We start from the raw sequence: 27,973 nt of genomic DNA on the forward strand, positions 1-27,973 counted from the left end.
GGGCGGTGCTGCTGAACTCCCACCACCTGGCATGGTTGCTTGCTTGGATTATTAGTTCCTGGTAATTTAGTGCCCTTGCGCTGGGTCGATTTGTGCCTTTTCATTTTTAATTGATCTAGTGGCTGTTTAAATGGCAGGAGGCATCTGTTGAGAGTTGGAAGGTTCATAAGGCGCAATAATTCATAACACAGTCTGGAATTTGTCTTTCATATCCCAGGGCTAAGCTCCTGCAGGGCTGCCTAAATTACGGCAGGCAAGGCTTTGCTTTATATTCTGTGCTGCGGACGCAGAACCCTGCATTAAACTGGGATCAGCGTAGATTACACTATAATATGATGCAGCATTAGAGCCTGCAAATTAGACTCCGCAAGCCAGTTAACCCTTTCAGCTCCAGGACTTCGCAGCGAAGCAGAGGAGGAATCCGCTAACTGGGCTCCTACGGTACGGAACAGAGCAGTGTGCACAGATTGCATTAACCCATAACAGCAACTACCAATTCAACTTTAGAACCTGTTTGGACTCATTTCACTGAATTACGCCCTTGCACTCCATCAATTTGTGCCGGAGCACTTTGTACTTCATCATTGTTGTTTCTGGTGCCCTGAAAATAAGCAAAAGCAAATTTGGACTTTTACCACTGAGGAAAATTCCCTTTCAGATTTAGTTTTTTGTAGTTAAAACATTTCTGACTCCCTTCCCCCTTAATTAAATGTTAAAAGGCTAATTCCTGCTATCCAGCATGTGATCCCTATCCCTTTGTAGTTAAAGCTGAACTCCGGGATAAGCAAATATTGTTTAAATACAAGTCATCTGTGTTCTCATTTAAATCTAAGTGTGTGCTTCGTGGATTTATTCCTGATCTCTGCAGTAATCCAGTGTGAAAGCTGCAGCTTCTTGTAATAAAGACCGGTCTCTGCTGCTCTCTCCTTGTGCAGGGTGACTGGTCTTCTCTCCGCCCCCTCCTGTAATAAAGGCCGGTCACCGCTGCTCTCTCTCCTTGTGCAGGGTGACTGATCTTGTCTCCGCCCCTTCCTGTCATAAAGACAGCTCACTGCTGCTCTCTCCTTGTGCAGGGTGACTGGTCTCGTCTCCGCCCCCTCCTGTAATAAAGACCGGTCACTGCTGCTCTCTCTCCTTGTGCAGGGTGACTGGTCTTGTCTCCGCCCTCTCCTGTAATAAAGACCGGTCACTGCTGCTCTCTCTCCTTGTGCAGGGTGACTGGTCTTGTCTCCGCCCTCTCCTGTAATAAAGACCGGTCACTGCTGCTCTCTCTCCTTGTGCAGGGTGACTGGTCTTGTCTCCGCCCTCTCCTGTAATAAAGACCGGTCACTGCTGCTCTCTCTCCTTGTGCAGGGTGACTGGTCTTGTCTTTGCCCCCTGATGTAATAAAGACCGGTCACTGCTGCTCTCTCTTCTTGTGCAGGGTGACTGGTTTGCCACCACCCCCTTCTGTAGTTTTCTGCAGGCAGCCTGTAGTGGGTGGGGCTGCTGGTTCCAAAAGAGCAGGAGGCAGGGCAGTGTCACACTATGCAGGGCTTTGTCCTTTTTAACAATGTTGTCACCATCGCATACTAAGGCCCAATAAAGCACAGTAGGGGTGTCTGGAACAAAGGAGTATGCATACTGGAGTTGTCTCTGATAATGCAATCAAAGCTTACTTTAAAAAAATCCCGTTTATGTAGCGAGCGCTGCCTTCCGTCTGCCCATCACTTCCAACAACTTCCTGGATTCCCAGTGTGCTTTGATATTTCTTTCCCTGCTGCTTGATGTGATGCAATCTCCATTTCTAAAGACTACATATCCCATCGTGCATTGCTTCCAGCAAGCAGTGATGCTGTTACAGTGTTCAGACGTTCAGTTGTAGTTCAGAAGGCCGGCTCTGTGAGAGTGGTGACACAAGAAAGGAGATTATACAGAGCTGAGTAAAACTGTGTCAGTGCACTGAGGAAATACATCCTATAGACATTTTTAATAAGTAAGTTTACAAACTTCTAGATGGATCTGGTTATTAGGAGTGGGATAGAACTTTGACATTTTAAATAGAATTACATATTTATTAACCATGGATATCCTTTGTAAGGAGTACAGGTTTCTCACTTGTTGTTCCAGGAGATCAGCTTTAATCTTTATCAAATTTTCTTCACTGTCTGCTGGGATTTCCTTTCACTTCCTGTCCTAGTGACAACTATCATTGGGATGGAAGGAAGAGAAAATGACCTAAGAAGGTATAAACATAGTAGCAATAAGTCTGCTATTTGACAACATGGAATGAAACCCAGTTGTGAGGTCTGGAAACATCCAAGAACAAAGAGGACTGGTATGGAGAGAAATAAAGTGAGGAAGGGAAGCAGGTTTCTTAACTTTATATCTAGAACACTGCTCGTAGCAGTAAAGTTGTCCTTGAAATGCAGCAGAAAGTGTTCTGTACAACACACAGATATCAGTCATTGTGTGTATCTGAGTATTTTCTCATACAGTTTGGTATTCTGATGTGGTCACTAATATAAACCTGTTCTGTATCCCTCCAGACATCCTTTGTTCCCCCTCCTGACGCTGCTGTTTGAGAAGTGTGAGCAGGCCACACAGGGATCCGAGTGCATTACATCTGCCAGCTTTGATGTGGATATTGAGAACTTTGTCCACCAGCAGGAACAGGAGCGCAAACCGTTCTTCAGCGAGGACCCCGAGCTCGACAACCTGGTAATCGTCATCGCCAGCATTCTCATAGCCGACCCCCGCTTTATCTTGCCCCTTTCCTCCCCTACAGTATTATAAAATCTCTAAACTTTTTTTTTTAAGTTTACCTGTCACAAGTCTAGCCAATTCAGACTGAGAAAAGCCCGACTCCATCTATTTGTTAGAAAAAAGCAATGCCATTCAGTAGTTAAAATGAAATGTTGTAAAGTAGCCACCGCTCCCTCCCCTGATGGACTACAGTCTCATGTTTAGTTTACTAATTTGTATTGGGATTGTAGTCCATCCTGAGAGCGAGCTTGGAGCGATGACTACTTTACAACACACACAGGGACCATGGGGAACAAAAGGTGCCCCCCCAAAGAAGGAAGGACAGTGTCAGCACTAATTCAGGCTAGGGTAACACCTGCACTACACCCCACGGCAACCGTGACATGCGTCCCAGTTACGCACGTTCCTGTACAATGCAGGCATTGATTGCCGGTGTGGCCTCATTCATTTCAATGGGGTGACATCCGCGCTGCAATCGCAGAAAAAAGGTACAAGTACCTTTGTTTTGTCATACACGACCCGCGGCTGTCATTAGAAAATAATGGCGACTCCTGACTGTGGTGAGGTGTCGCCTAGGTGTGAACCTAGCCTCAGAAATGATTTGAGGATCTACAGCTGAGTGATACACAAATAAGATACATTGTTGTTACTAGTTCAGGAACTTGAATAATTTATCTCCTGAGTTTAGTGACACTTTAAATATTCGCTTGAAAGTGTTTTGTTACATTGTATCTGTGCAATAAGTGTAAAAACATCCCTGCCAGACATCCACTGCTCTCCATTGTCCTGTGCACTTTTCAGCGTTGCCTTATCTTGCCGCCCAGGTTAGCTTTACAGAACAGTTCCCACCTATGTCGAGGATATAAGAAGAGGGGGAGGTGGTCTGTAGTCCAGTCCTAGGGTGACAACACTACTCCTCCATAGATACAATACAATGAGTGAGATCCTAGGACAGGTTCATTGGATCATTGGGTAAAAAGCCTAAAAATAAATTAAAAAAAGGAAATCGAATGCGGCCACCGAAAGCTGCAATGTATTACATTTTTGTTCCTGGGTTTGGTGGCACTTTAAGATAAGTCATTTTCCATGCATTTCCTATAGTGCAGAGGTAGCTAAGCTTGGTGAAACTACAAATCTCATTAGGCATTGCACAACTTATAGCCACAGGCATGACTCCCAGAGGCAGTGACATGATGGGATGTGTAGGATGTGTGCCCCCTGCTATATTGGGTCAACTGCCAATACTCATTTTTATATTTAGGAGTTCTTTCTACTTAGTAGGTAATTTGAAGGATCTATGTCCAAAATATTTTTACTTTAGGGAAGTCCCACCAAATGTCTTTAAACATTCCCTGACTGGTTCATAAAGGACAAGAGGAAATTGAAATTTCAGGTTTAATACAGAAACTGCCCTCGTCACATCCGATAGCAGTGATTACTTGTGCTGACGGATTGCGGTGATTACTCCACCGATGATGTATTGTTGTGTCCGCACTCCGCCATAAACTTACAGCAAGACTTCCAAATGATTTCCTTTTAATTGAACTTTCCTTCTTCACAAGTCAGAGCCATTCCGCGGTCACTAGTTTTTATTTGTTGTTTGGCTAAATGTTAATGGCCATGACTTCTCTTTCAGGAGCTTCGCCACCTTCATTTTTAGTGGGATTGCATTTTAAAGGGCAGAGAATCTATTTATTATCAAGGGAATCATAACAAGGGGAAAGAGGGTGAAATCTCCAAATAATGAAAAAAGAAAAAGTTGGTTTATCAGCACATCGGAGGAAGAAAAGTATTTTGTGCCATCAGCCTCATCAGCCTTTAAAAACTCAACGCAAACCGCTCTTATTAGGAAGTAAAAAAACTAAAGCAGTTTGAACGGTGATAGAGTGCCAGATATGTAACCACAATGGGGGGGATTTATCAAAACTGGAGCAGACAAAATCTGGAGCAGATGTGCATGGCAACCAATCAGCTTTTCTCTTCAGTTTGTTCAGTTAAGATTTAAAAACGAAAGAGAGAAGATGATTGGTTGTCGTGCACAGCTGCTCCAGATTCCGTCTGCTCCAGTTTTGATAAATTCCCTTCAACGAGCTTTAGAAGTGTTAACCAAAGGGCGACTATAAGGGTTCGTTTACACCATAGGGCAGTGCGTTCCGGTCAGAATCGGACCGGAACGCACTGCCCGCATTGTCGTCGGCTCACTTTTTTGCCGGGCTGGAGGGGGCATGGCGGGCCATTGAAGTGAATGGCACCGTAGCCACGCCCTGCGGCCGCTATGCGGCCACCGCACGAGATCGCTAGGCACATTGTGGGCAGTACGTTCCGGTCCGCTTCCTGACCGGAACGCACTGCCCTATGGTGTGAACTAACCCCAAGGGCAACTTGTTTTTTGTTTTGTAACTTTGTAAGTTTTACAACTGATCTGTTGAATCTTTTTTTAAATACATGTATACAATCTTTTGCAAAATACAATCTTTTTACAAACTAACATTTAGTACATGACAATGGATTGCCAGAGTACTATGAGTTGCCTAAAGAGACAGCACAGCAGTAGCTGATCTGCCTTCAGGTTCTCTTTGTCTGACTGAAACCTTCTATAGAGTCATCCAGCAAAGGATGGGTCAATCACTGGATTAATTGTGAGGATTGTGAGCAATCATTCACCATTTAGTACAAAGGGACAGAGACGTTATATATATATATATTTGTTTCTTTATTTATTTGTTCTTTATTATTTATTTTTATTTCACTGTCCAATCTTTTTAACTATTTCAGAATGTGAGGGCAGATAACATGGCCCATATAGGGCATAGACATCTTTAATCCTTCTACATTTACTGATCTAAATATTGAATCTTTCCTTTCATTCATTTATAAAATAGTAGCTCAGAGGCTAAACAGGATAGTTTTTTTTTTAATATGAGACATAAGCACCTTCCATGTTTAAAGTGGAGTTCCAGCCAAAACTTTTTTCGATAGGGATTTTTAGGGATGTTGCCTTTGTTCTACCACTGACGTGACTTCCTGTCATGTCAGCGGGAGAAGCAGTTTGGGTAAATCTCTCCATCAGGAAGCAGTGAAAACTCTTGCAGAGCTGGGAAAAGTCACAATCTCTGTTGGGTTTCATTTTCTGTCCCCATTAGGCAATTTTCTCTTCCTTCCGTCCCAATGATAGTTGTCACTAGGACAGGAAGTGAAAGGAAATCCCAGCGGACAGTGAAGAAAATTTGACAGAGATTATTGCTGATCTCCAGGAACAAAAATTTTTATTTTAATCTATTACTCAATAGCAACACAGGTATAAATCCATCCACTTTGATGTGCATCAAATGCCTTTGCAAACACAGGTTTTACTTTGTAGAAGAGCTGTGGGAGTGACCCAGCAGGCTCCACCCACTACAGGCTACCTGCAGAAAACTACAGGAGGGGCGGGGAGACAAGACCAGTCACCCTGCACAAGGAGAGAGAGCAGCAGTGACCGGTCTTTATTACAGGAGAGGGTAGAGACAAGACCAGTCACCCTGCACAAGTACAGTGAGCAGCAGTGGCCAGTCTTTATTACAGGAGGGGGGAAGAGACATGACCAGTCACCCTGCACTAGGAGAGAGAGCAGCAGTGAGCAGTCCTTATTACAGGAAGCTCCTGCACAGAGACAAAGTGAATGAGTTGTTTCATGCTGGTCTACTTCCTGTAAGAAACAGGCAAATGACACCAAGGTAGGAATACTCATGGCTCTTGTATTTAAACAATATTTGTATTACCCAGATTTCAGCGTGAAGGCCTATTGGAGTCTGTCTAGGAAGGAGTTAACTGGCACCTTTTTCTGTCCAGAAAATGTACCTCCTTATTCCAGAGAAGATCTGCTTCCCACTCAGAGATGGTAGTCAGCAGCGGAGATATGATTTATTACCTAAATGTTTACTGCTAGCTTTTAGCAAATCATACAGTAATTCTAAGTCTAGAGGGCAGGCCGGATTACAAATCTCAATGAGCCCGCGTACACGCTCTAGTAACTGTGTTTTACTACCTGCCTAATCAGTGATCCTGCAAATGTCTCCGGAACTATGATGAAATGTCTCTTTTTCAGAGGTTTCCTATATTCAGGAGCCGCAGCCATTTCTGAGATGACTATAGAGGAGGGGGCTGTACCCACCATACGATACCCCACCTTTCTCTTTTAGCTCTTAAAGCAAACCAGTCACAGGAGGAACATGGAGCCCACCATTGCTCCCCCCCCCCCCCTCCCCCTTCTGAAGATGCTAGGAGCCTAGTTGTCCTGCTGACGCTCTCCTTTCTCTTCTTTCTCTGCATGTTTGTTTCATTCACTTTAGTCTTCTGAGCTTGACTGAGAGTGCTACTCAACTGTCAAAACTCAAGCTTTGCTTTTTTTAACACCTCTCATCTGTTAGGTAGGGTTGTCCTCAATTTACGTGCACACCACCCCAGCGAATCCGGCATTACCCTGCATGCAATCCATTGCTCTGCTGCCACGACCTGGGTCCTGTGCTGCCACCTTGGTCCTCCTCAGTCATCGGGAGCATGGTTTCTTCTCCCGGGTTCAGGCTGCCAGGGATGAGCATTAGGTCCTCCTACCATTCGATATCTCTGTTCCTGAAGCCTCTTGAGATATATGACAGGGATATCCCAGGAAGCTGCGAGAGCAGGGACACGTTATTCAGGCCTGGGTGTGAATGGCAGTGGGGGGTAAAGGGGTCAGACCAGAGCCAAGAAAAGTAAACAAAAGGGGAAAAAATTACCTTCATGGGGGGAAAGGAGGGCAGAAGGTTGTGAATTAGGGGACTGAAGGTCCGCATTAATTAGGAAGTAAGTGTGTCAGTTGCCTGACTGTACAGTGTGGTAGGGTTGTGTGAATCATAAGAACGGCTCAAGAGAATTACAAATCTTTTGACAGTTAAAATATTTATTATGTTTGTATTCAATCTTGTTAATTAGCTGTTTGCCTGGAGTTCCTTTGCTAGGCCCAGATTAGCACAAGTGGGCTGTCTTGTGGATGCATAGCACTGAATAAATGTCAATTGATTCATTATTTAGAACCAGCAAAAAAAAAGGTGCACATGGAAGGTCAGTGCACAAAAAGTAAGCAAACAGAAAGCCTGAGAATGCACATGTGTAAAAAGTTTTTCCTTCTTGGGAAGCCCTGAGACATCTGTTGTCGGAGAGCTCCTCGCCGCAGCATTATCTTCTCTGTTACACTCTGACCGCTCGCGGTGGACGTTATGACCAGGACGTTAACTAACCGGAAACGGCTCCAGCTCTGCGGTATACTAAATTCATGTCTCCGCCTTATGTTCCAGCTCTTCTGCTGCCATGTAAATCCTGAGAAATTGTTCTGGCGTAAAGATGATGAAAAGGCCAGCGACATTAGCCATCATTAGAAGAGAAATCATGTATTCCTCGCAGCCGAGATGCACATAATTAGAAAATAGAAAAAGGTCAGATCTTGCCATTATCAACTCAATCAGCCGCAGAGTGCCACGCAGTCAATTAATTCAGCATCTGTGTTTTTTACAATCCTGTGCACGTCTTTCCGTGGCCTGTAACTCTTCAGGGGGACAGATATACTGCTCGGCCAGGCAGGGACGTAAATGGGAGCTGAACAAATGATCTGAGCTAATTGAGAGATTTATGTCACCCGGCCTGCCTGTACCCCATAGCTGCCTCTTTCTGTCTGCAAACCTTTACACAGAATTTCCGCTCTAAATAGAAACGTACAGCGGCGCCGTGATCTCCAACAAAACCTTCCTTTTGTCGTTTACACATTCAGATATGTACCATTGCCGGATGTTCTACTAGGGGAACCTGTACTTATCAGTCCATTGAAAATCAAGTCCCAGATCAGAAATAATGATGGTATCACAAGTCCATTAGTCCCAGAGCTTCCTGACACCCAGGCCTAAAAGTGTATTTAAACAATTTGATATTTGCCCTATTGCACCGAAAGCAACATGGTCTGTATTGTCTTTCGGCGTTGACTCTGAGCTCTTGCTTTCCTGAATATCCTCTTCTAGTAGCTCCATCTGCTCAGGAGTAAGTTGGAAGCTTCTCTCAGTTTTTTCCTTCATGAGGAACATTACCCACCAATGAAATGTCTTCCAAAACAGTTACTTTTAAGGCATGCCAACAGTCAGGTTGCCAGTGTGCTTATTTCAGCTCTCAACCGAACTTTTAAGCCCTCAAATGGATGGTGTCATAGCTGATCACATGTGCAAAAGAGGCTAAGATGCACCTTCCTTGGCTTTAAGGGATAGGAGGTTGCAGTTCAGCTTTAACGTTCACTTCCCCATGCACAATAAAAACAGTAAAAAGTAACTTACTCATCTTCTGAGAAATTGGTTTTAGATGAAGCTTCAACATAGTCATTTCTTTTATACTCATGCAACAGCTATGTCTGGCATCAGGGAGGCAGGATCCCGAGGCACCCAACGTCACATCTTCTGGATGTTAGGCACACCTCAAACTGTCGGGACATTAGCGATAGTGGTGGGCAAGGGTTCTTCTTTACGTTTCTGCCTCCACCCACATAGCCACACACCATTGGGTTAGATAAAATAGATGGAATTACATCTGCATAACCTGTCAATCAAGTGCTGCAGGCATGGAAAGACCCTGGGGCCTTGCCGCAGTTGTGAAAATACGGAAAGCACAAGGCTTGTGTTTTCCATGTGAATGGGCTCGCAGTTTGTAATTACAACTCAGACAGTTTGCGCTGCCAGCTGCATCCCAAATTATCAGAGTTGAGATGTCATAATACTGTTTCACCCGAGTTCCTTCTCCATTAAGTCCATTGGTTGGTTGGATGGAATGAGAGAGGAGCTTTATGCATACCATAGGAAAGTACCAAGAAAACAACATCACACAAATGCAGCATCTCTCCAGACTGGGTCTTCTCATTGCAAGCAGCGACGTCATAATCACGGCAACTCTGTTCTACAAAAGCTACAGAGGGGCAGTGACTAGACCAGTTACCCGCGCTCCAAGAGAGTGAACTGGATTCTGGGGAAAGTTAGTCCCCTGGAGCACAATATTGAGGGGATATATTCAATGTTTTTTAATAGATTCATCCGTTGCATATGAATGCTTTTACACGGGAGCATTATTACTCCTGACTGTAGTTCAACTTTAACTCTGAACTCTGGGCACCTAAAATAATGTAAATATTGTTATGTATGCATTTAAAAGATCATTCAAAGCATTTAAACATATCTAGTGTAAAGACCTGAATTTGGCTTACCATCAGCCTCTTGTAATTACTTAGTAGAATTCCGAATGAGAACGGTAGGGTTAAAGGAGAACTATGGGGTCAGGGCTTTTTCCCATAGTTCTCCTTAGGGTAACGGGAGGACACAAACTAGCGTCCTCCCGTCACTCTAAGCTCAGTATACTCGAGCTAAAGCTCGCGGTATACTGAGACGCCGCAGCCGGAGCGGATCCCGACTTAGATTACGGGTTCCGCCCAGCTGCGTGAGTGACAGCTGGCTCTGCCTATCTAGGGGCAGAGCCAGCTGTACCCGCCCCCTCCCCCGTCCGTTCCGCCTGTCGGAGCGGGGAGAGGGGGAATCCAGCCCCTCGCCTGTCACGGCAGAGAGCCGTGACAGGATCGAGAAGTAAGCGAACACCGGTATGTGTTGGCTCACTTCCCGATCTACTGAGCCGACCTGTGACAGTCTCATTGTCACATGTCGGCTAGAACTATGAGGTGAGTGAAAAGCACTCCCCTCATAGTTCTCCTTTAACGCTAGAGACTAATCATGTGTTCTACATGCCCATAGGATGACAAAGAGCCTACTGGTAAGACGAGAGAGCAGCAAGATGAGCATATCAGTCAGCTGCTGTTCCTCATTGGATCAAACACAGGCTACGGGCAGGCAGGTGACCTAGCTGTGTTGCTCTAACTGCAGTAGAGAAAACTTAAGCCACTAACTTAGCCGTGCACTAGAGGGCATTTGGTAGAAATAAGAAACACACACTGAGTGCCACATTTAACTTCTGTATGAACAAGGCTTTAGAAGGCTTACCTTGGTGTTATCAGCTAAATTTGATTTGTCGATGCTTCTTGCTACTAAAACCACATGATGTATGCAGTATGCCAGTAGGATTTGAGTACATTTATGCATCCTTTTGCATCACTTAAATGTACAGTATTTTTCACTGTTTCTGCTGTGATGAGCAGGGTTGGATTTACAATTAGACACAGTAGGAACATGCCTATAGGCAGCACAGCTGAAAAAGTGGCTTTCCCTAAATAATTTTATATATATCCAGCATCCACGGGGTTTGATAGATTCTGGATAAATATACTGTGTATATATATACTGTATATATATTATAATTTTGTTTTCAACATTGGCAGGAATAGTCATCTTGTATATCTTTATTTATACAATGTCACCCAAACAAATGTCTTGTGCTAAATAAGTGGGGTTGTACTAAAAATAGGCCCACAACCTGTGTGCCTGCAGTCTCCGGGAATGAAAATCCAGGGCTGGTAATGTGTTATTACACTAAGACGTTTTATATTATTCTGGGTCTTTGCAGATGTCAAATGATGCTCAAAGGGGCACATTGCATGCTGCAGGTCTTCCATGTGATATTAGGGTCATATTTCATAGTTGGGTATCATGCATGCCTGATGAACAGCAGGTGAATAGCTCTTGAAATCAGGTGATTAGGAGGTCAAATCAGGAAGGACAGAAGTCCTTATTTGCATCAACACAAACCAGGGAACACTCTGCCACGAATATGTCCAGTATTGGAAAAGCACCACAGTGATTAATTCAGTCCAGTATTTTTTTATTATTATTATTGGATGTGATGTAAAGTTAAAAAGTCAACGTGTTTCAGGGATCACAGATCCCCCCGTCATCAGGGCTTTTATATGCTGGCAATGATGCACGATAATACTGGACAGGTAATAGGACAGACAGGCAAGCTATGCTGGGATTACATTAACTTAATTTCCCATAATCACCCTATTCATTTTTCCAGTACTCTACACGCGTTTCTGTGGACTCCTTGAGATACTCTTGTTGACAGAGAGCCGCCTGCAAATTTCAGGAATCTTATCCTCATCCACTCAAGGGGTCCAGCGCTCCTACAATACACATCCAGGCTGAGATTTAGGGCTATTTATAAGACTAAAATACTATCATATGTAAGGACTAAAGGAGAGACAGCAAGATAAACACAATGGAGGGAATTTATCAAAACTGGAGCAGATAAAATCTGGAGCAGTTGCCCAGGGCAACCAATCAGCTTCTCTCTTCAGTCTGTCGAGTTAAGATTTGAAAATGAAAGAGATAAGCTGATTGGTTGCCGTGCACAGCTGCTCCAGATTTTGTCTGCTCCAGTTTTGATAAATTCCCCTCATTGAATGATAGGGTGTGTCCTGCGGATTAAATGCAAAATTTCCATTTCTGATTGGAGTGCTCCTTTGTAATGTCATAATTGTCGGGTAAAACCTCATTGTATTTTTTCTATTATTTCACATAAAGTACATGACGTTATTTAACATATTTTAAATGAAGCATCGATAATGGTCGTTCTCCTCTGATAGTCTGACGGGCATGTAATGACACATGATGTTGTCATGAATGAATTTGTCTTTCTTCCAGATGGTGAAGGCGATCCAAGTGCTGAGAATCCACCTGCTAGAACTGGAAAAGGTGAATGAATTGTGCAAGGATTTCTGCAACCGCTACATCACCTGCCTAAAAACCAAAATGCACAGCGATAATCTCCTCAGGAACGACTTGGGAGGACCCTATTCCCCAAACCAGGCATCCAACAGCCTTCACGCACAGGTCAGACAACAAGGAGTGCTCATTTCCTCATGTATAGCAGAATATAGGGATGCACAGATACTTATCGAGTACCAGTGCCGATACTTGGCATTTTCATGAGTACTACCAGGGTTGCAGCGGTTGCAGCTGGGACCTGGCTCTGGTGCTCCACCACTGTCTTGAAATCATTAGTCGATATTGTTTTAGAAAATCTGTCACATGACAATAAACAAAAATGTATCAGTACTCGTACTTGTAAGTACTCGGCAAGTACCAGTACTCGTACTCGCAAAACTGGTATCTGTGCATCCCTTTATTTATATTTATAAAACCAAAATCGTACATTAAAACAGAGATGTACAAATCCCAGGAGCTCCGTGTGCTCCTTACAAATGACAGCTGCCTCCTAATTTTTTAATTTTTCTCTAGTGTAGTCTTGGAGCTCAAAAGTATCGGTACATGTACTCGTACTTGTACCGAGTACCGTACTTGGTATCTGTGCAACCCTAGCAGAATAGATCAGATACTTTCTGTATGAGCATTGAGCTGAAGGCCACAGAGACTCCAAATCAGGACTCATCAGAAACAATGCAGAACATACCTAACAATAAACGATTAAGGGGCGCAAACAGCAGCCACCATGAACTCAACCGCCCATAGCGCAGAGCACATTCTAGTGTGCCTTGAGGCAGTTTCATATATTTGTCTCAAATTATGAGACCATACCTCTCAACTTTCTGAGATGAGAAAGAGGGATGCCATCTAGCTCAATGTATTAACGCAATGGGCACACCCCCAATTTTCGAACCATTTTGAATTTATATGCCAAAATAATTGGTTAAATCCATAATTATTTTTTTCCACCATCACTTTTCCTTTAAAATGGCTTATTACAAAATCAAACAAGATAATTAAGAGGTAGGATGAAGGATTTTGTGCAGAATAACAGTTTTGGTAATTAAATAGAACATTTTCATAAATATCTGTACATTAGACCAAAAAGAGGGACAATTGAGGAGGAAAGAGGGACAGAAGGGTTTGGTTCCAAAAGAGAGGTAGTCTTTCCAAATGAAGGACAGTTGGGAGGTATGTACGAGGCCACATAAGTGGTTTTGTTGATGGGAAATGCAGTATACATTTAGTCACATTCAGCTTGCATTGAGTACAGTTTGAGACATTTCGGAGATCATTAGGCATGCCTTCACTGGTACAGTTGACTTCCTTCTGACCTGCATTTGTCCAACTTCTAAGCTGCATCAATCTGCTTCAAGCTACTTTTGCATTCCCATTGACGTGTATGGCAAAAGAAACAGTGCTGACACTTATTATTGCAATTTAGCAGAACTGAAAAGTAGGTGATAGTATAATCAGGGTCAGTATCTCCCTATGTGCACCTGACTTTAGGCCTTGTGTGTGAAAATCCTTCCAAGAGTAGTGTTCTTGTTCCTCCACAGCAAACAACATGCTTCCAACTATCCTTTTTGCTGTGCTGGTTAAAAAAAAAGAATCAAAGAACTTGATTGTTAGCCATGGGCAAGAAGAGCATTTTCCCTTCAGTATACTTTTTCTGTCTAGTGTTCCCACAGAGGGATGTGGCCAACAGATACGTTTCCAGCTCTCTTAAGGTGCCCATACACTGCTCGATTCTCGTACGAGAATCGCGGGAAATCCCGCGATCGTACGAGAATCGAGCAGTGTGAACGAAGACGTGCGACCGTTTCTACTGTACGGTCGCACGTCATTTGTCTAAGGAGCACGCTAGAAAATCGTACGATTTTCGGCTGGTTTGAACAGTGCTCGGGAGACAAATGCCGAACGGGCGGGGTGTGCGCACGCGCACACTGCCCGTTCAGCATTGCGGTCATCGGAAGCCCGCCCCTCAGGGGGGCGGGCTTGAGATGATCGAGAGTACGAGCTGCCTGTCCAAGATGGGCAGATCGTACGTTTTTTTAATCACTTTACAACCATCGCAAGACTAAGGTCTTGCGATGGTTGTACAGTGTATGGCCACCTTTAGTCCGAAAGTTGATATAAAAAATAACAAGAATGGGGTGCAGAGTTGCACAAGGTATCAAAATTTTTGACCCAATAAGGATACTTTTAGCCGGCATTCACACCTGAACTGAGCGATTTTGAGAGCGTAAAGGTGCATTTTTTATGTATATTCAAGCTTCAGGCGTTTTGTTGGCTGGGCTTGCTAGGGGGAGGAGAGCAGTTCTTTAGGTGCAAAAACACGTTGACAGGCAGGCCAGTTGAAGTCCATGGAGCCAAAAATGGAAGTACTTCTTCCACAACAAACTTTAAGCTACAAGCAACTGTAGCTGTTCAGATGTGAACATGCTCAAATTTAAAACAATGGGCCTATGGACGCTGGGCATTGTCACGTAGGTCTGAATGGGGAATTAGCCAGCGACTTATTTCCAATTTATTTTCCAATTTTGGATGTATCGCCATTTAAAAGTGAGGCCTAGCCATTATTACACATCTCCGCATGGTGGACAAACCTACACGGACTGGCCAGTCATGCTTTCGCACAGTGTTACAACAATAACCCCGATTATCTTTCCCCCGATCAGCAGTAACAAATCCAGCAGCCTTTTGTGTTGTGCGTTTTTATGGGTTGCAGAGAATATTTAAATATTGCATGCGCTGGCACTGGAGATGATATCAGGAATATTTGATGCGCTCTACATGAAAAGATATATTCATTATGAGCAATTTTCTTTCATTTTTCCCTTTCCTCCCAGGATCGCCTCAAAAATACAAATAAATAATGGCACGGAAAAAAAAAAATCTAATTTAGACATCCTGAAATAACAGGACCACTTAATCACTGATTTTAAAAGTAGGGAGAGAGGGTTTTTTCTTGCTCTTGTTTGCTAATATCCTCTGGAAAAAGAGACTTCTTACGCCGTCTCTGCTTATTGCGCTTTCCCTTATGAGCAAAATTAGCAAGAAACTTGCATAAAGGACGACAATAATTGCTCAACGAGCATCTCGTTTGTAATTTATTAGCTTCTATTATTGCAGGTTGCCATGGCAACAACTTGCATCCCGGGCGACAAGAGAGATGTTAGATATGAAGCGGTGGGGCTGCGCGCTCGGGAAAATGGAGATGCACATTTTTATCAGTAATTCTGCTGAAAATAGGAAGTGAGAAGTTAATGAGATGTAAAGCTGTCCTGTGGCTGTTGTGAATAGATTTTTATTTTTTTTTAAATGTTGATCTAATTAGAATGCATTGGTCAGGAAACGTAATGAGGATTTAAACCACCTCAGATCCCGGCAGAAAATAAATATATTATGATGGTAATGAATAGTACAGAGCTGGAAGTGGACGTCCACCCTTTCCTGCAGGAACATTTCCATTCCGTTTTTTTATTCTGCCCCGCTCGACATAGAACTCCATTTTTTTTTTTACTATACATAATTACTGTATATAGTACAATGTTATGAATACCGTAATTGATATATTTTAGGAATAAGTCTGTGGTCTGCTCCTCACCTTCCATCGTAAGGTGTAGTTATAAGGGCTCGTAGTCATGAGCCTGTAGCACAAAGCCACGTTTATCCTACTTTTTGCAGAGTTTTCAAACTGAGTGCCAAGTGTTGGATTCCATCTTTACTATATTCTCTATCGGTGCTGTAATAAGAAACAATGTAGCGCTGGTAAACCTGAACCCTTTCAGTATAATGAATGCTAGACATGTGCGATTCGTTTCGCTCCGAATCAAAATTCGGACGAATTTTCCGATATTCGGACATTAGGACACATCCGAATTTCCGAATCCGAATGTGTCTGAATCCAAATTTCCGTTTCCGAATTTCAGATCCTGTCCGAATTTGGTTTAAAAACGAAACCAAATCGGACATGTGACTTTTCTGGCCAACTAGATGTGTTTATAGGTATAATGCATCCAAATGGGTCTGAACACGAATTTTCGCTACGGCAACATGGGAGCCATATACAGTATACTGAATGCTACTCGAGTCTGGGAGCCATATAAATACATTACTAAAGCTGAGGCTCCAAGACCCGAATGGCATACAGGAGCTCCCGAATGCACATCGGAAATTCGGATCCCGAATGCCATTCGGGTCTAGGACCCTCAGCTTTAGTATTATATGTATCTACTGTATATGGCTCCCATGCTCCCGTAACGAAAATCCGTGTTCAGACCCATTCGGATGCATTAATCCAAAAAACACGTCTGATTGGACAGAAAAGTCACATGTCCGATTCAGTTTTCATGTATATATACAATACTGGAGCTGAGACTTTTAGACCCGAATGGCATTCGGGATCCGAATTTCCAAATTGCATTTGGGAGTTCCTGAATGCCATTCGGGTCTTGGGAGCCTCAGCTTTAGTATTAATATTTGTATATGGTTTTCTGTAAACTCATCTAAAACTTAAAAAAATTCGGGTTTTGTCCAAATCCAAAATACCGAACCAAATTGAATTTCGGATCTGAATCCCAAAATAACTAAATATCTGAACCGAACCAAATTTTTCCGCAGCTTACATGTCTAATTAATACAGCTCTGTAATCCTTAATACGTCATATAATGTATTTTTAAAATGCATGCCATGTAAGTACCTAAATTTGACTTGTTAGTGTTCCTGTACAGCAGAGCCCAGGCAGGGATGAGGAGAAGCAGCACATAGAGCCAGTCAGGTGTGCTCCAGTGTTCACGTACTGGCAGGAAGATAAGCTCATTATTTTGCTGCTTCTTGTTTCACTGTCCAGGCGCAGGCTGCGGGCAAGACACTACTGCAGCAGAGAACAATCAGGACAGGACAGGGCTGTGTGGCAGAATCGTGTAAATCTCAGGACTGGATAGACAGTCTATGGCAGGGAAAATATTAGGAAGTGAAGTGATGCTTATAAATCTGTAACGTGCCTCGGAAATGTAACATTGGTTGCTTGCTAAGGGCAATGCCTTTGTATTATACCTCCATTTTATTCAATGATTCTGCATTATTTCTCTCTTCCTCATCATCCTCTTCCTCTGCTTCCATTATATGACAATTTTTCTCACCTGCTAGATTCACTTTTATTTGTTTTTTCATGGAGACCAGTTGGGCAAATGTACTTTTTCTTGTCATTTTTAGGACCTGTTACAGAGTTCTCCCAGCGCGCTGTCTGCTCTGACCAACAACCCGCAAGGAATAGTTGTGCCGTCCTCACTACAGCAAAGCAGCCTCTCCATGACAACCGTCAACTCTTCGCAGGTTGTATCAGGTGGGGCAATGTCAAACTGAAATGACTGTACCTATAGGACTCAGAGTATGGCGGGATGCAACCTGATCTGTGTCCTTTATGATGAGCATTGTACATGCATTGGTGTGTTCATATATATAAATGGTTATCTATGGAGCCTGAACCAGATGGCATTTTAGGGTCAACCTATGCTTTGCTCATGCAGGACAAAGGAGCCTGTTCACTGATTTGCCCCCACTGTTTATACTTGCCTTCCATTTGCTCCAGTACTACTAAGTTTCCTCAGCGAAGAGAAAGTGAAATACTTGATTTATACTGGTATGAGGGAAGGATGACTCTTACTCCCATACAGCACTGGTTTCCTGAACGGCCAATCATCAGGCCCAAATTATGTCATGTGGGGACAGAAGGGTAGTCCTGTGTACATACAGCATATGGCGAAAAATTTTGTTGGCCCCTAACCATCATACTGTTATGAGCTTGTTGGAGAGCCCCCATTCCAAATCCATGGGCATTCATTTGGAGTTGGCACCCTTTGCAGACCTTACATTCTCCACTCTTCTGAGAAGGCTTTCCAAAGGAGTGTGCTTATGGAAATTTGGGCCCTTTTGGACAAAATGGTACTTATGCTGGAAGAAAGGACCTGGCTCACAATCGGTGTTCCAGTTCATCCCAAAGCTATTCAGTAGGGTTGAGGTCAGGGTTATGTGCAGGCAACTTGAGTTCCTCCACACCAACCCTTGCCAAACCATGGAGCTAGCTTAGCGCACCTGAACTCATTTGCTGGGATGTCCGTATACTCTTTGCTATATAGTGTAAGCTGCAAGCACAACACATTTGAGCACACACAGAGGTTTTTCGCTTCACTGCGGTGAAATAATGGGGTGGGGATGAACAAAGCACCTGCTGACTGGAAACTGTTCAAGACAAATAGAAAGCAAACTTAGGACTTTCCTTACCGTGGTGTTAATGAAAAAACTGCCTCCAATAGTCTTTACTGGCTAATAGCAGCCAATAAAATTCCAAACCTATACTTTATAAATGACAAAGGATGAACATTTCAATCTGATTGGTTACTGTAAGCCAATACTCTTTCCAGAAGATGTATCATCTTGTTCATGGTTGTGAACGATTCGGTGTTCCAAAAAACATGATAGTACTTGAAAGTAATTTTATCATATGGCACAATCATTGTTGGACTTTTTTTTTTTAAAGTGTAACAATGCCTGTTAAACTACCTTGGGATCAATTGGTAACATTATAGTGATTTATTCATTTATTATGGTAATTCTGAATACCGTCTCCTTGTGGCTGTGACTGACACTGTTTTATGGGTTCTTTGAGGGCTTTTGCAAAATAAAATGAACTATGCAATGATACTAATGTACCTGAAATTCCATTATGATATGATTGTTCACTATTGTAGTGCCTTGTCTCTTTTGTAAAGGTATCCAAGGTTCTCTTATGTGAGAGGAGAAAATAGCCAGCCGCTTATTTAGCTTATGACTAGCCAAGCACAGTGGGAGAGCCAATTTACTACAAATGCAAAATACAAAACATTCCGCAGTATTCAGCTGTGTTAGACAGAAAAAAGAAAACAGATCTGCACAGTAGTTAATATAGCAATGAGTAAATCAAGAGCCTGATTACATGGAGGTTGCCCCATTCCCAATCACAGATTTAAACAAAATCCTCTTCCTTGCCTCTTTAAATGTAATGACAGACTTCAGATTCACTCCCAGGCAGTGCTACAGCTGCAGCTTTCCTGACATATTCTGTAAAGTTATGCATGTAGTGATCCTGGCCATATCACCTTTTAGTTCCCATTTTTTTTTTAAATGCCTATGCAGTCAAGAAGCTAATCAGCTTTTAAAAATCTTCAGTAATGTATCTTTCATACCTGTAGGCTATTTGTGCCCCCATCCAAGCCTGCTGGAAAATCTCCTAATATTGTGCATAGCTCCATGCTGTCCTTTTGCCAGGATGAGTCAGCCATTGGAAGCTCGCCCTCATAGGGGCAAGCGCCCTCTTTGTTGAGCCTTGCGCATGCATGGTGCACTCTCTCCTATTGTCGCAGCCGCTCAGCTCAGCCACAGCAACAGGAGTGAGAGCGCACTGCATATGCATGGAGCTCTTAACAAGGATGGCACTAGCTTGTGTGATGCTGGGGCAAGTGTTCATCGGCTAGCTCGTCCTGGAAATAGGTATGAAAGATATGTTACTGAAGATTTCTAAAAGTTCATTTATTGGTACCTGCTGGGGCTTCTTGACTACATAGGCTATTTTAAAGGTGAACTAACCCTTTAATTGTCCTGGGATCATGTACTGAGCTGCAGTTGGACAGTATCATTATTCCCTGGGGCCAGGCCTGGCACATGCAAGATGAAAACACTGCCTGGAAGTAAGAAGACACTTTTGTGGTCTGTCTGTACATTTCCACAGCAAAATGAGAAAATTGAAGTACACAGTCATCTATGTAACTAGCAAAGTGGTGTACATTGGAAGGGCAAGCTGTAAAATTGCAGAATACAGAAGTCCTAGCATTCAACATTGCCAGCCAGCCAAGAGACCTAATGTAAACCCAAGTCTTGTGTAAATTATAGCTGGCCATGGGTGGCACAGGCTTTAGAACGCTATCAATGGGCCACTATGTGGCTCTCTGTGGATCATGAAGCCTTTGGGCCCCCATGATTGATGCATTCTATTTGCCTCTATAAATGATGTAGTCTGTGGGCCCCTGTGGGTGAAGCATTCTGTGAGCCCTTTTGAATGATGTAGTCTGTGGGCCCCTGTGGGTGAAGCATTCTATGAGTTCGTATTGATGGTGCATTCTGTGAGCCCTTTTGGATGATGTAGTCTGTGGGCCCCTGTGGGTGAAGCATTCTGTGAGCTCATATTGATGGTGTATTCTGTGAGCCCTTTTGGATGATGTAGTCTGTGGGCCCTGTAGGTAAGGCAGTCTATGGATTTGCATAAACTATGAAGTCCATGGAAGTCTAAGAGTGAAGCAGTCTGTTGGCCCATGAAGCCGGCCCAGTCTGCGGACCCCTGTGGGTGACGCAGTTTGTTGGTCTTTGTAATTTCTGTAGTCTATGGTCCCAGTAGATGCTGCAATCTGTAGACCCCGTAGGTGACACAATGTATGGACTTGCATAAACCATGTAGTCTGTTGACCTCTAAAGGTGAGGCAGCCAGTTGGCCCATGTAGATGGCCGAGTCTGCGGACCCCTGTGGGTGACGCAGTCTGTTGGTCTTTGTAATTTCTGTAGTCTATGGGCCCCTTTCAGTAACATAGCCTGCTCTGCTGTGGTTGATGCTTTCCTCATCTATTGAGCGCTGTGAGTGATGGTGTCAGCTTCATATAATGTTTTCTCTTCTTATTGTACCGGGCTCCCAGAGGAGAGGATGCCGCATGTCAATAAAGCTACAAATCTCTGCTGATGCCCATGTATTATTCATGAAAGAGAGGTCTGCACTCCTCGGGGGATAGTTTAACCCTTCAGAGCCCGCGCTCTGTTTACATAATAGTAGCTTATGAAGCCATAACCTCCCCTCATTCTCCTGAATTGTTTTCAGCCACCCCTGTGTTTTTTTTTCTTGGCTAATTTCACCATGTTCAGGGGGAAATGACTACTAGATTATGACTTGAGTCAGTGCAGCTTGGTACGACGGATAACACAACACCTCCCTGGGGTAGCGATACAGTGTGTCTTGTCATGTCCTGTATAATTCACCTAACTCTGTAATAACTCTCTGCACCCTGTCAGTGTGTATTGCTGGGAATCACAGAGCCCGGCTTCCTGCTGGAGAAAGTGAATATCATCATCTCATATGCAACAGCATTGGCGGCACATGATCAGTTACCTTCATCATTTCTCCAACACAACCCAGCTTGGGGTTATTCTGGAAAGAACCTGTTGTGTTTAGCTGGTGACAACTATCACTTGTAGAAAAATGCAGTACATTTCAGTGTTAATATGTTTTCAGGACACCCTAAACTTTTATATTAGAGCTCTTGTAGATCAGTCTGTGGTGGTACATCAAAGGCTGGGGAACAGCAACTAACAGCAGGCATTGGTAGTCACCACCGGATGTGGGTGAAACCTTTGTCAGTGACCCCCTAGCAGCCAATTGTTTATTATCCTTTATTTTTGCCATTACTCTAAACTAGAGCTGCAGCTAACGATTATTTTCAAAATCGATTAGTTAGCCGATTATTAAGTTCGATTAATCGGTTGATCGGATAAACAATTAAAAAAAATTAAAAATGGCTCCAGTGATGGACTACTAGTTTGTATTGAGATTGTAGTCCATCACAGGAGCAAGCTTAGTGCAGCCCTACTCTAAACTGCTATAATCTGATGCTAAACATTTCTATTGATGAATTTTTTTATTTATTACAGGTATTTATATAGCGCTGACAATGTACGCAGCACTTTACATAGTTGCACATTCACATCAATCCCTACCCTCTAGGAGCTTACAATCTAAGATATGGATAAGCCCTATTCTGCACACTCTTGTAAAAGTCTGGCCAAAACTTTATTTTTTTATTTATGATAGAGCGAGAAAGGTTTACAGGTTCTTATCATTGTCACTGCTGGAGAGATTTCTTCTCAGTATAGGAAGAAGGGATAGGAAATCTCTCCAATGCATGTGTGATAATAGCAGACATGTTGTATGTGTTTCATATATCCTCCCATGAAGGTTCCAGGAATATAGGTCAATACAGAGGTGCTGCATTCCTCTCAGTGGCATAACAACCGGGGGGGCAGCAGGGGCGCGGGCCCCGGGCGAAAAGTGAAGGGGGGGAGTTAGCTGCTGGAACGCACTTTATCGCATAATAAACTTCCCCCTGTGTTCTGGGGCGGGAGGGGGTGTAGCGGTGCACTGAAGTCAATGGCACTGCAGCCTTGCCCCTGCCCGCAGTGCGATCGCCCGCACCAGAACGCGTGGCACATCAATTCCAGTCCAGTGCAATCTGAAAAAATGCTGCATGCACTATTTTTCAAGAATCGCACTGGACCGGACATGTTTACTATGCGATACAGTGCGTTCCAACAGCTAAACGCACCAGAACACATTGTTTGTGGTGTGAACAAGCCCTTAAAGGAAACCTGTCATGAAATGAATACCCTTGGTGGTCTCTTCATGCTGATTACTGGCTATTTTTAAGCTGTGAAATCAGAACTTCTGATTTATCTACTTGTTCTGGGTCAGCGACTCAAAAAGACTTTGACTGCACGGCAACTGGCTCTATCCAATAGATGACTGCAGTATCAGCCCCCTTACTTCTTTCTTCTTTAAATCGAGTTGGCGGTGGGGTGAGTATCTTTCAACAGGTCTTAGAATTCCGATTCAAGTATTCGGGGATGATCCTATGCACATGTGTTACTGAGCTGTATAGAGATATTATGTCTGCTTTACCTGTAGTAACGCTGGTTTTATTTTGCAAATGTTGTATTAGCTTTAGCTCACCTGATTATTTCTTCTTTTGTCTTTTTCAGGTGGTGCACTTTACCAACCCGTTACCATGGTAACATCCCAGGGACAGGTAGTAACTCAAGCAATTCCCCAGGGGGCAATCCAGATCCAGAATGCACAGGTGAGCTGAGATGAACAGACCTGTATCTCATTGAGAATTTTATTAGAAAGAGTCTGCCCTTTCTGTGCAATCCCATCTTCATTCAAGGCGCTGTTTTCATGTCTTGCAACACAGCATAATGCAACCAACTTGAAACAGCTGTGTGAACGCTGAATAAACGGCTCCATGTTTATGGTTTTATGGTGTGATATAATGAAAACAATCAGGGAGCACACCACAAGAGCGCTTTAATAGCTGCACAAGTCAACAATACTATTCATGGATATACATAAACAAATCTGACCAGAGAGCCATGCCAAGCTACAAGACTAGACAGACAGAGGGGATCAACATAGGGAAATTCATCAGTTGTGTGGTATAAATATTGGCTCATTTTCCGTGCACCAAATTAACAATGTTATAAGTGCTGTTCAATATTACTTACTATAAATGTCTGATTGTGTGTGCCAACATAATAAAGCACTTGCGCCAATGTTATAATTTAAAAACAGTTCTAAAGTATACACAATTAGTAGAATGGTGTAAATATTGTAATGACGAGGGGCGACAGTGACAATCCGCACTGCAGAAAGGAGAGGAGAGTGGGAGGTGTATGGAAGGCCAGCGAGGTGCAGCAATAATGGAAGGAGAGGAAAAGAAGAAAATTTAGGATCATCCCAGTGCACAATTATCTTAATTTTTGCACGCGCTAAACTGAGCGTACGCGAATCTGGTACACCACCAACATGCCAAGTCAAGTCACCACCAAGTCAAGTTCCACCTTCTGATAGGTGGAACTTTACATGATAAAGGGGTTTTTACCCTGTAAAGTTGTCACCTATTCCACCTCCATCTGTACTGGGTGTCCTCATTTGTTTTCATTGACTTGGCACCTCTCAGCTGCTACTATTGACTGTATTACTTACTTATAGCTTGTGATATGTCTGTAGACTGTATGTCTATCTTGGGATGACTTTCTTGCAGATTTGCTTATGCGTATCTTTAAATATTATTGTTTGCTTTAAAATACAGCTATTGAAACAATCTTGGGGTGCGCTAGTGCTTTCGATGAATCCTCTATGTTAAACTTTAGCACCCTTTGGCCTATTTTTTCTTACTTTCTGTAGATTTATGTGTCATTCAGGGAGTGCAGACATTTTTTGAATAATTATTTAGTGTTTCTGTGATATAAATCAGAGGTACTGAATGCATTGGGCCACAAAGGAATTTTTTGCATGGCTCCACCTACTGTCTTTAAAAAAGAATCCCATTGTTTTATGGATCTGTGATGGAAGTGATGACATGTAAATAATAGTAAAACACAGGTGTGCAAGGGATTCCTGACAATTATATAATAAGTTGTGTCTGGGTTTGTATGTTCAGACACTCTCTGCTGAAACTCTCAGGATGCAGCACTGGTTTAGTTAGTGGTCAATCACCAGCTTTGTTAAGTTCAAGTGGCTAGAGAGTCCTTATCCATGTATAAGCTCTGACCAGATCGTCTTGCAGCTTAAACAGGGCTTTTTCAGTTCATTCTGGCAGTCAAACAAGGCAGTGGAGGAGCAATTGGAAGGTACACTGGATGGCCAAAAACATGTGAACACCCCTCCCAATTACTGAGTTCAGGTGCACAAAGCCAGCTCCATAAAGACATGGTTTGATGAGTAGAGTATGAGGGAACTTGAGTGCTCTGCACAGAGCCCTCAACCAAGTACCCTCACCTCAACCCTACTGAACACCTTCTGGATACATTGGAATCCCAATTGCAGCTAGGGCTTCTCATCCACCATCAGTACCTGACCTGACAAATGCTATTTTGGCTGTATGGGATTACATTCCCACATATGCACTCCAAAATCCTTTGGAAAACCTTCCTAAAAGAGTGGAGGCTGTCATAGCCACAAAACACCAACTCCATATTTATGTCCATGATTTGGAATGGGATCTCCAGCAAGCTCATATAGTTGTGATGGCCAGGTGGCCATATGGTATACGTATGGTGAGGGAGGTGGTAAGCAATTCCATAAATCTGTTGCTTTGCCCCCATGGTATAGGTAGGTTTATTAGTTTAAGAAAGTGATCGGAATCCATCCCAACTGAAACAGGAAATTATATTGAAGCAGCAGTGACCCACTTTCTACATGTTTGAGACATGCTTATGCCATAGAATTCTGCAGGATGTATCCCAGTAATGGCCTAAAAATAAGCCTCATCAAACTCTCGTGTATGTACTGACCTACTGTGCAGCTCAAACGTGTGCTGTCAGCATGTTCACTTACCAACGTTGTTCATGAGTATCCAGCCTTACTTGCTGAGGCTTGTGAGTTAAAGGTCACCATCTCTCGGGAAAAAAATCTAGTCTTATTCATTATCCATCAAAGGTTATCTGTTCTTTGAGTTGGTTACAGATATTAGACTTTTCCTGAGTGTTTATGGTTGGATTCGTCATTTTCACAACCTTGACCAAGGCTCCCTGGCAGAACCTCCTCGGGAAGTTAAAGAGCCCATGTGTAATAATGAGTCAAACTTCCAGCCCATGCTCCTGGAACCGTGCTGAAAACAGATTTGGGGTGAACGCCGTACTGCCTTCCTGCCCCCTCAGGGTTTTCACTCCCGAGGAATGTAGGAAGTAAAGGTGGGACCTTCACAGGTAACACCCCACCGGCCAGCTATCCCCAAGGTAGGTGATCATTCCCCTAGCGTAGTATTGGATTTAAGCAATCCTCGGGAGAAAGTTGAGAAGATTTTCCTTGCAGATAATTTTTTCTGTCCAGGACAGCCAATGCCCACCGAGCCCCCCAAATCATGCAGGTTTACCCAGTGAAGACTCGCATTTTTGTACGATAGATTGAATGTTTTGGGGCTGGGTCATGTATGGCCAGCCACCACATGGAATGTATACACATGTCTTTAGGCAGCTTTTCCGTCCATCTCTGATAGTAAAGATACCTTAGATATAAACAGGTATATTTATATGATCTGCTCCTAATATGAGGCTTTCCCAGCATTGGAGATAGCATTGCTGGGATAGCCTTTGGATAGCATTGGATAGGAATCTACTTACTACTGGATGTCTATTTCACAAATGTGTATTGTGATGACGGCAATGCTGACATAACAGACAGTATAGAAGTGTGCAGGCATTTATCATATAATCATTTAAAAATACAATTAGAAGTGTATGTAAAAGAACGTTCTCCACAATTTCTACTCTTACATTGTGGAAAAGGTGTTGGAAAAATGTCTATATTCCCCAAAGTGACTTCTGACAATGGTGGAGATAATCTGGTTGTCTTGGGCACGGAAAACACGTTTCATTCACACTGGATGTGAGATTTTATCTGTCAGATTCACACTTTGAGATTCTATCACTTTCACGGTGCAGTTTTAAAATCGATTAGCTGCTTAAAGGCAATATGGACAGTTTGTATAATCATTAGGGTCCTAAAGCTGGCCATGCGTCACTCATATTTCAGCAGGACACGGCCGAGATTTGAGCAGTGCGTGGCCCCCTTGAGACCTCTCCATTTGATCAAAGTACATTTCTTTTAAAAAGAAATGTGGTAGGGGGTCCCCATATAGGGTAAACCAAAATGGTCAAAGCTCCCAAAAATAACTGATATCCTTAAACAACCTTACTAAAACAATTCCCAAGGGGGTATTAAACCCAAACAATATATCGGAAAAAAAAGGAAGAACCAACCCCCATAGGGATGTACTATAAATAAGATAATTTATTTTTGTGTTTATGGTTTTGTATTGCTATTTAATAAATTGTTATATTTTAATAAGATTGATTGATTCCCAAGCAGTACATCCCTATGGGGGTTGGTTCCCTTTTTCTAAAAAAATGTAAATCGACTTTTGGCGAAGGATCCGGCCTGAAAATTCTTCTCCAAATGGTGACTACAGCCCATCACCTCTTGTCACTATTCGGATATTCTGACTGCAGCACATCTGCTGCTGTTAGAATACAATAGCAATTGTATTTCCATGCAATTCTAGTATTTTGAATAGTGTATGGCCAGCTTTACAGATCTATAGGCTGTTCTCTGCTGCCCGGGATACATATCTTATCTTTGTTTTGGCTCCCTTAAAGTAACAGAAACATTAAATGTTTTATTGTAGTTTTAGAAAAAATAGGTTACCAGCACTCAGATTGATTTCAAATAGATAAGTCCTTTTTATTGGACATACGTGTCACAATAGTCAAACAGCCGACGTTTCAGGGCCACGCAGGGTCCCTTCCTCAGGGCAAAAGATGTGACCGTCACATCTTTTGCCCTGAGGAAGGGACCCTGCGTGGCCCCGAAACGTCGGCTGTTTGACTATTGTGACACGTATGTCCAATAAAAAGGACTTATCTATTTGAAATCAATCTGAGTGCTGGTAACCTATTTTTTCTACTTTGTGCATTACACGGTGCCATCCGTGGGAGTTACTGCAAGCACCTTATCTCTACTGGCCGGGACTGCTGAAAGGTGTGCGGAGAGCACCCTCACCAATTACAACTTATTGTAGTTTTATTCATCTTCTCGTGCAGTAAGCACACCTGATATAGGCTGACAGCGTGTGATGATGGTGAGAGAATATGTAATTCTCTGAGCCCCCCCCCCCCC

The 27,973-nt window shown here is 43.1% G+C and overlaps 1 protein-coding gene across 2 annotated transcripts in view; it reads left to right on the top strand.

The window, feature by feature from the left end:
* The window catches only part of PKNOX2 (PBX/knotted 1 homeobox 2), a 115,227-nt gene that overhangs the window by 60,991 nt on the left and 26,263 nt on the right, over positions 1–27,973 (top strand). For both annotated transcript variants that reach the window (XM_018552560.1, XM_018552568.1), the window contains 4 exons: positions 2,529–2,700; positions 12,378–12,566; positions 17,662–17,791; positions 23,278–23,375. In XM_018552560.1, the coding sequence (XP_018408062.1) occupies positions 2,529–2,700; positions 12,378–12,566; positions 17,662–17,791; positions 23,278–23,375 (589 nt within the window). The remainder of the gene's footprint in view (positions 1–2,528; positions 2,701–12,377; positions 12,567–17,661; positions 17,792–23,277; positions 23,376–27,973) is intronic.

Source organism: Nanorana parkeri, unplaced genomic scaffold, assembly GCF_000935625.1.
Source record: "Nanorana parkeri isolate BGI_ZX_2015 unplaced genomic scaffold, ASM93562v1 scaffold5, whole genome shotgun sequence".
In the NCBI taxonomy this organism is placed as follows: domain Eukaryota; kingdom Metazoa; phylum Chordata; class Amphibia; order Anura; family Dicroglossidae; genus Nanorana; species Nanorana parkeri.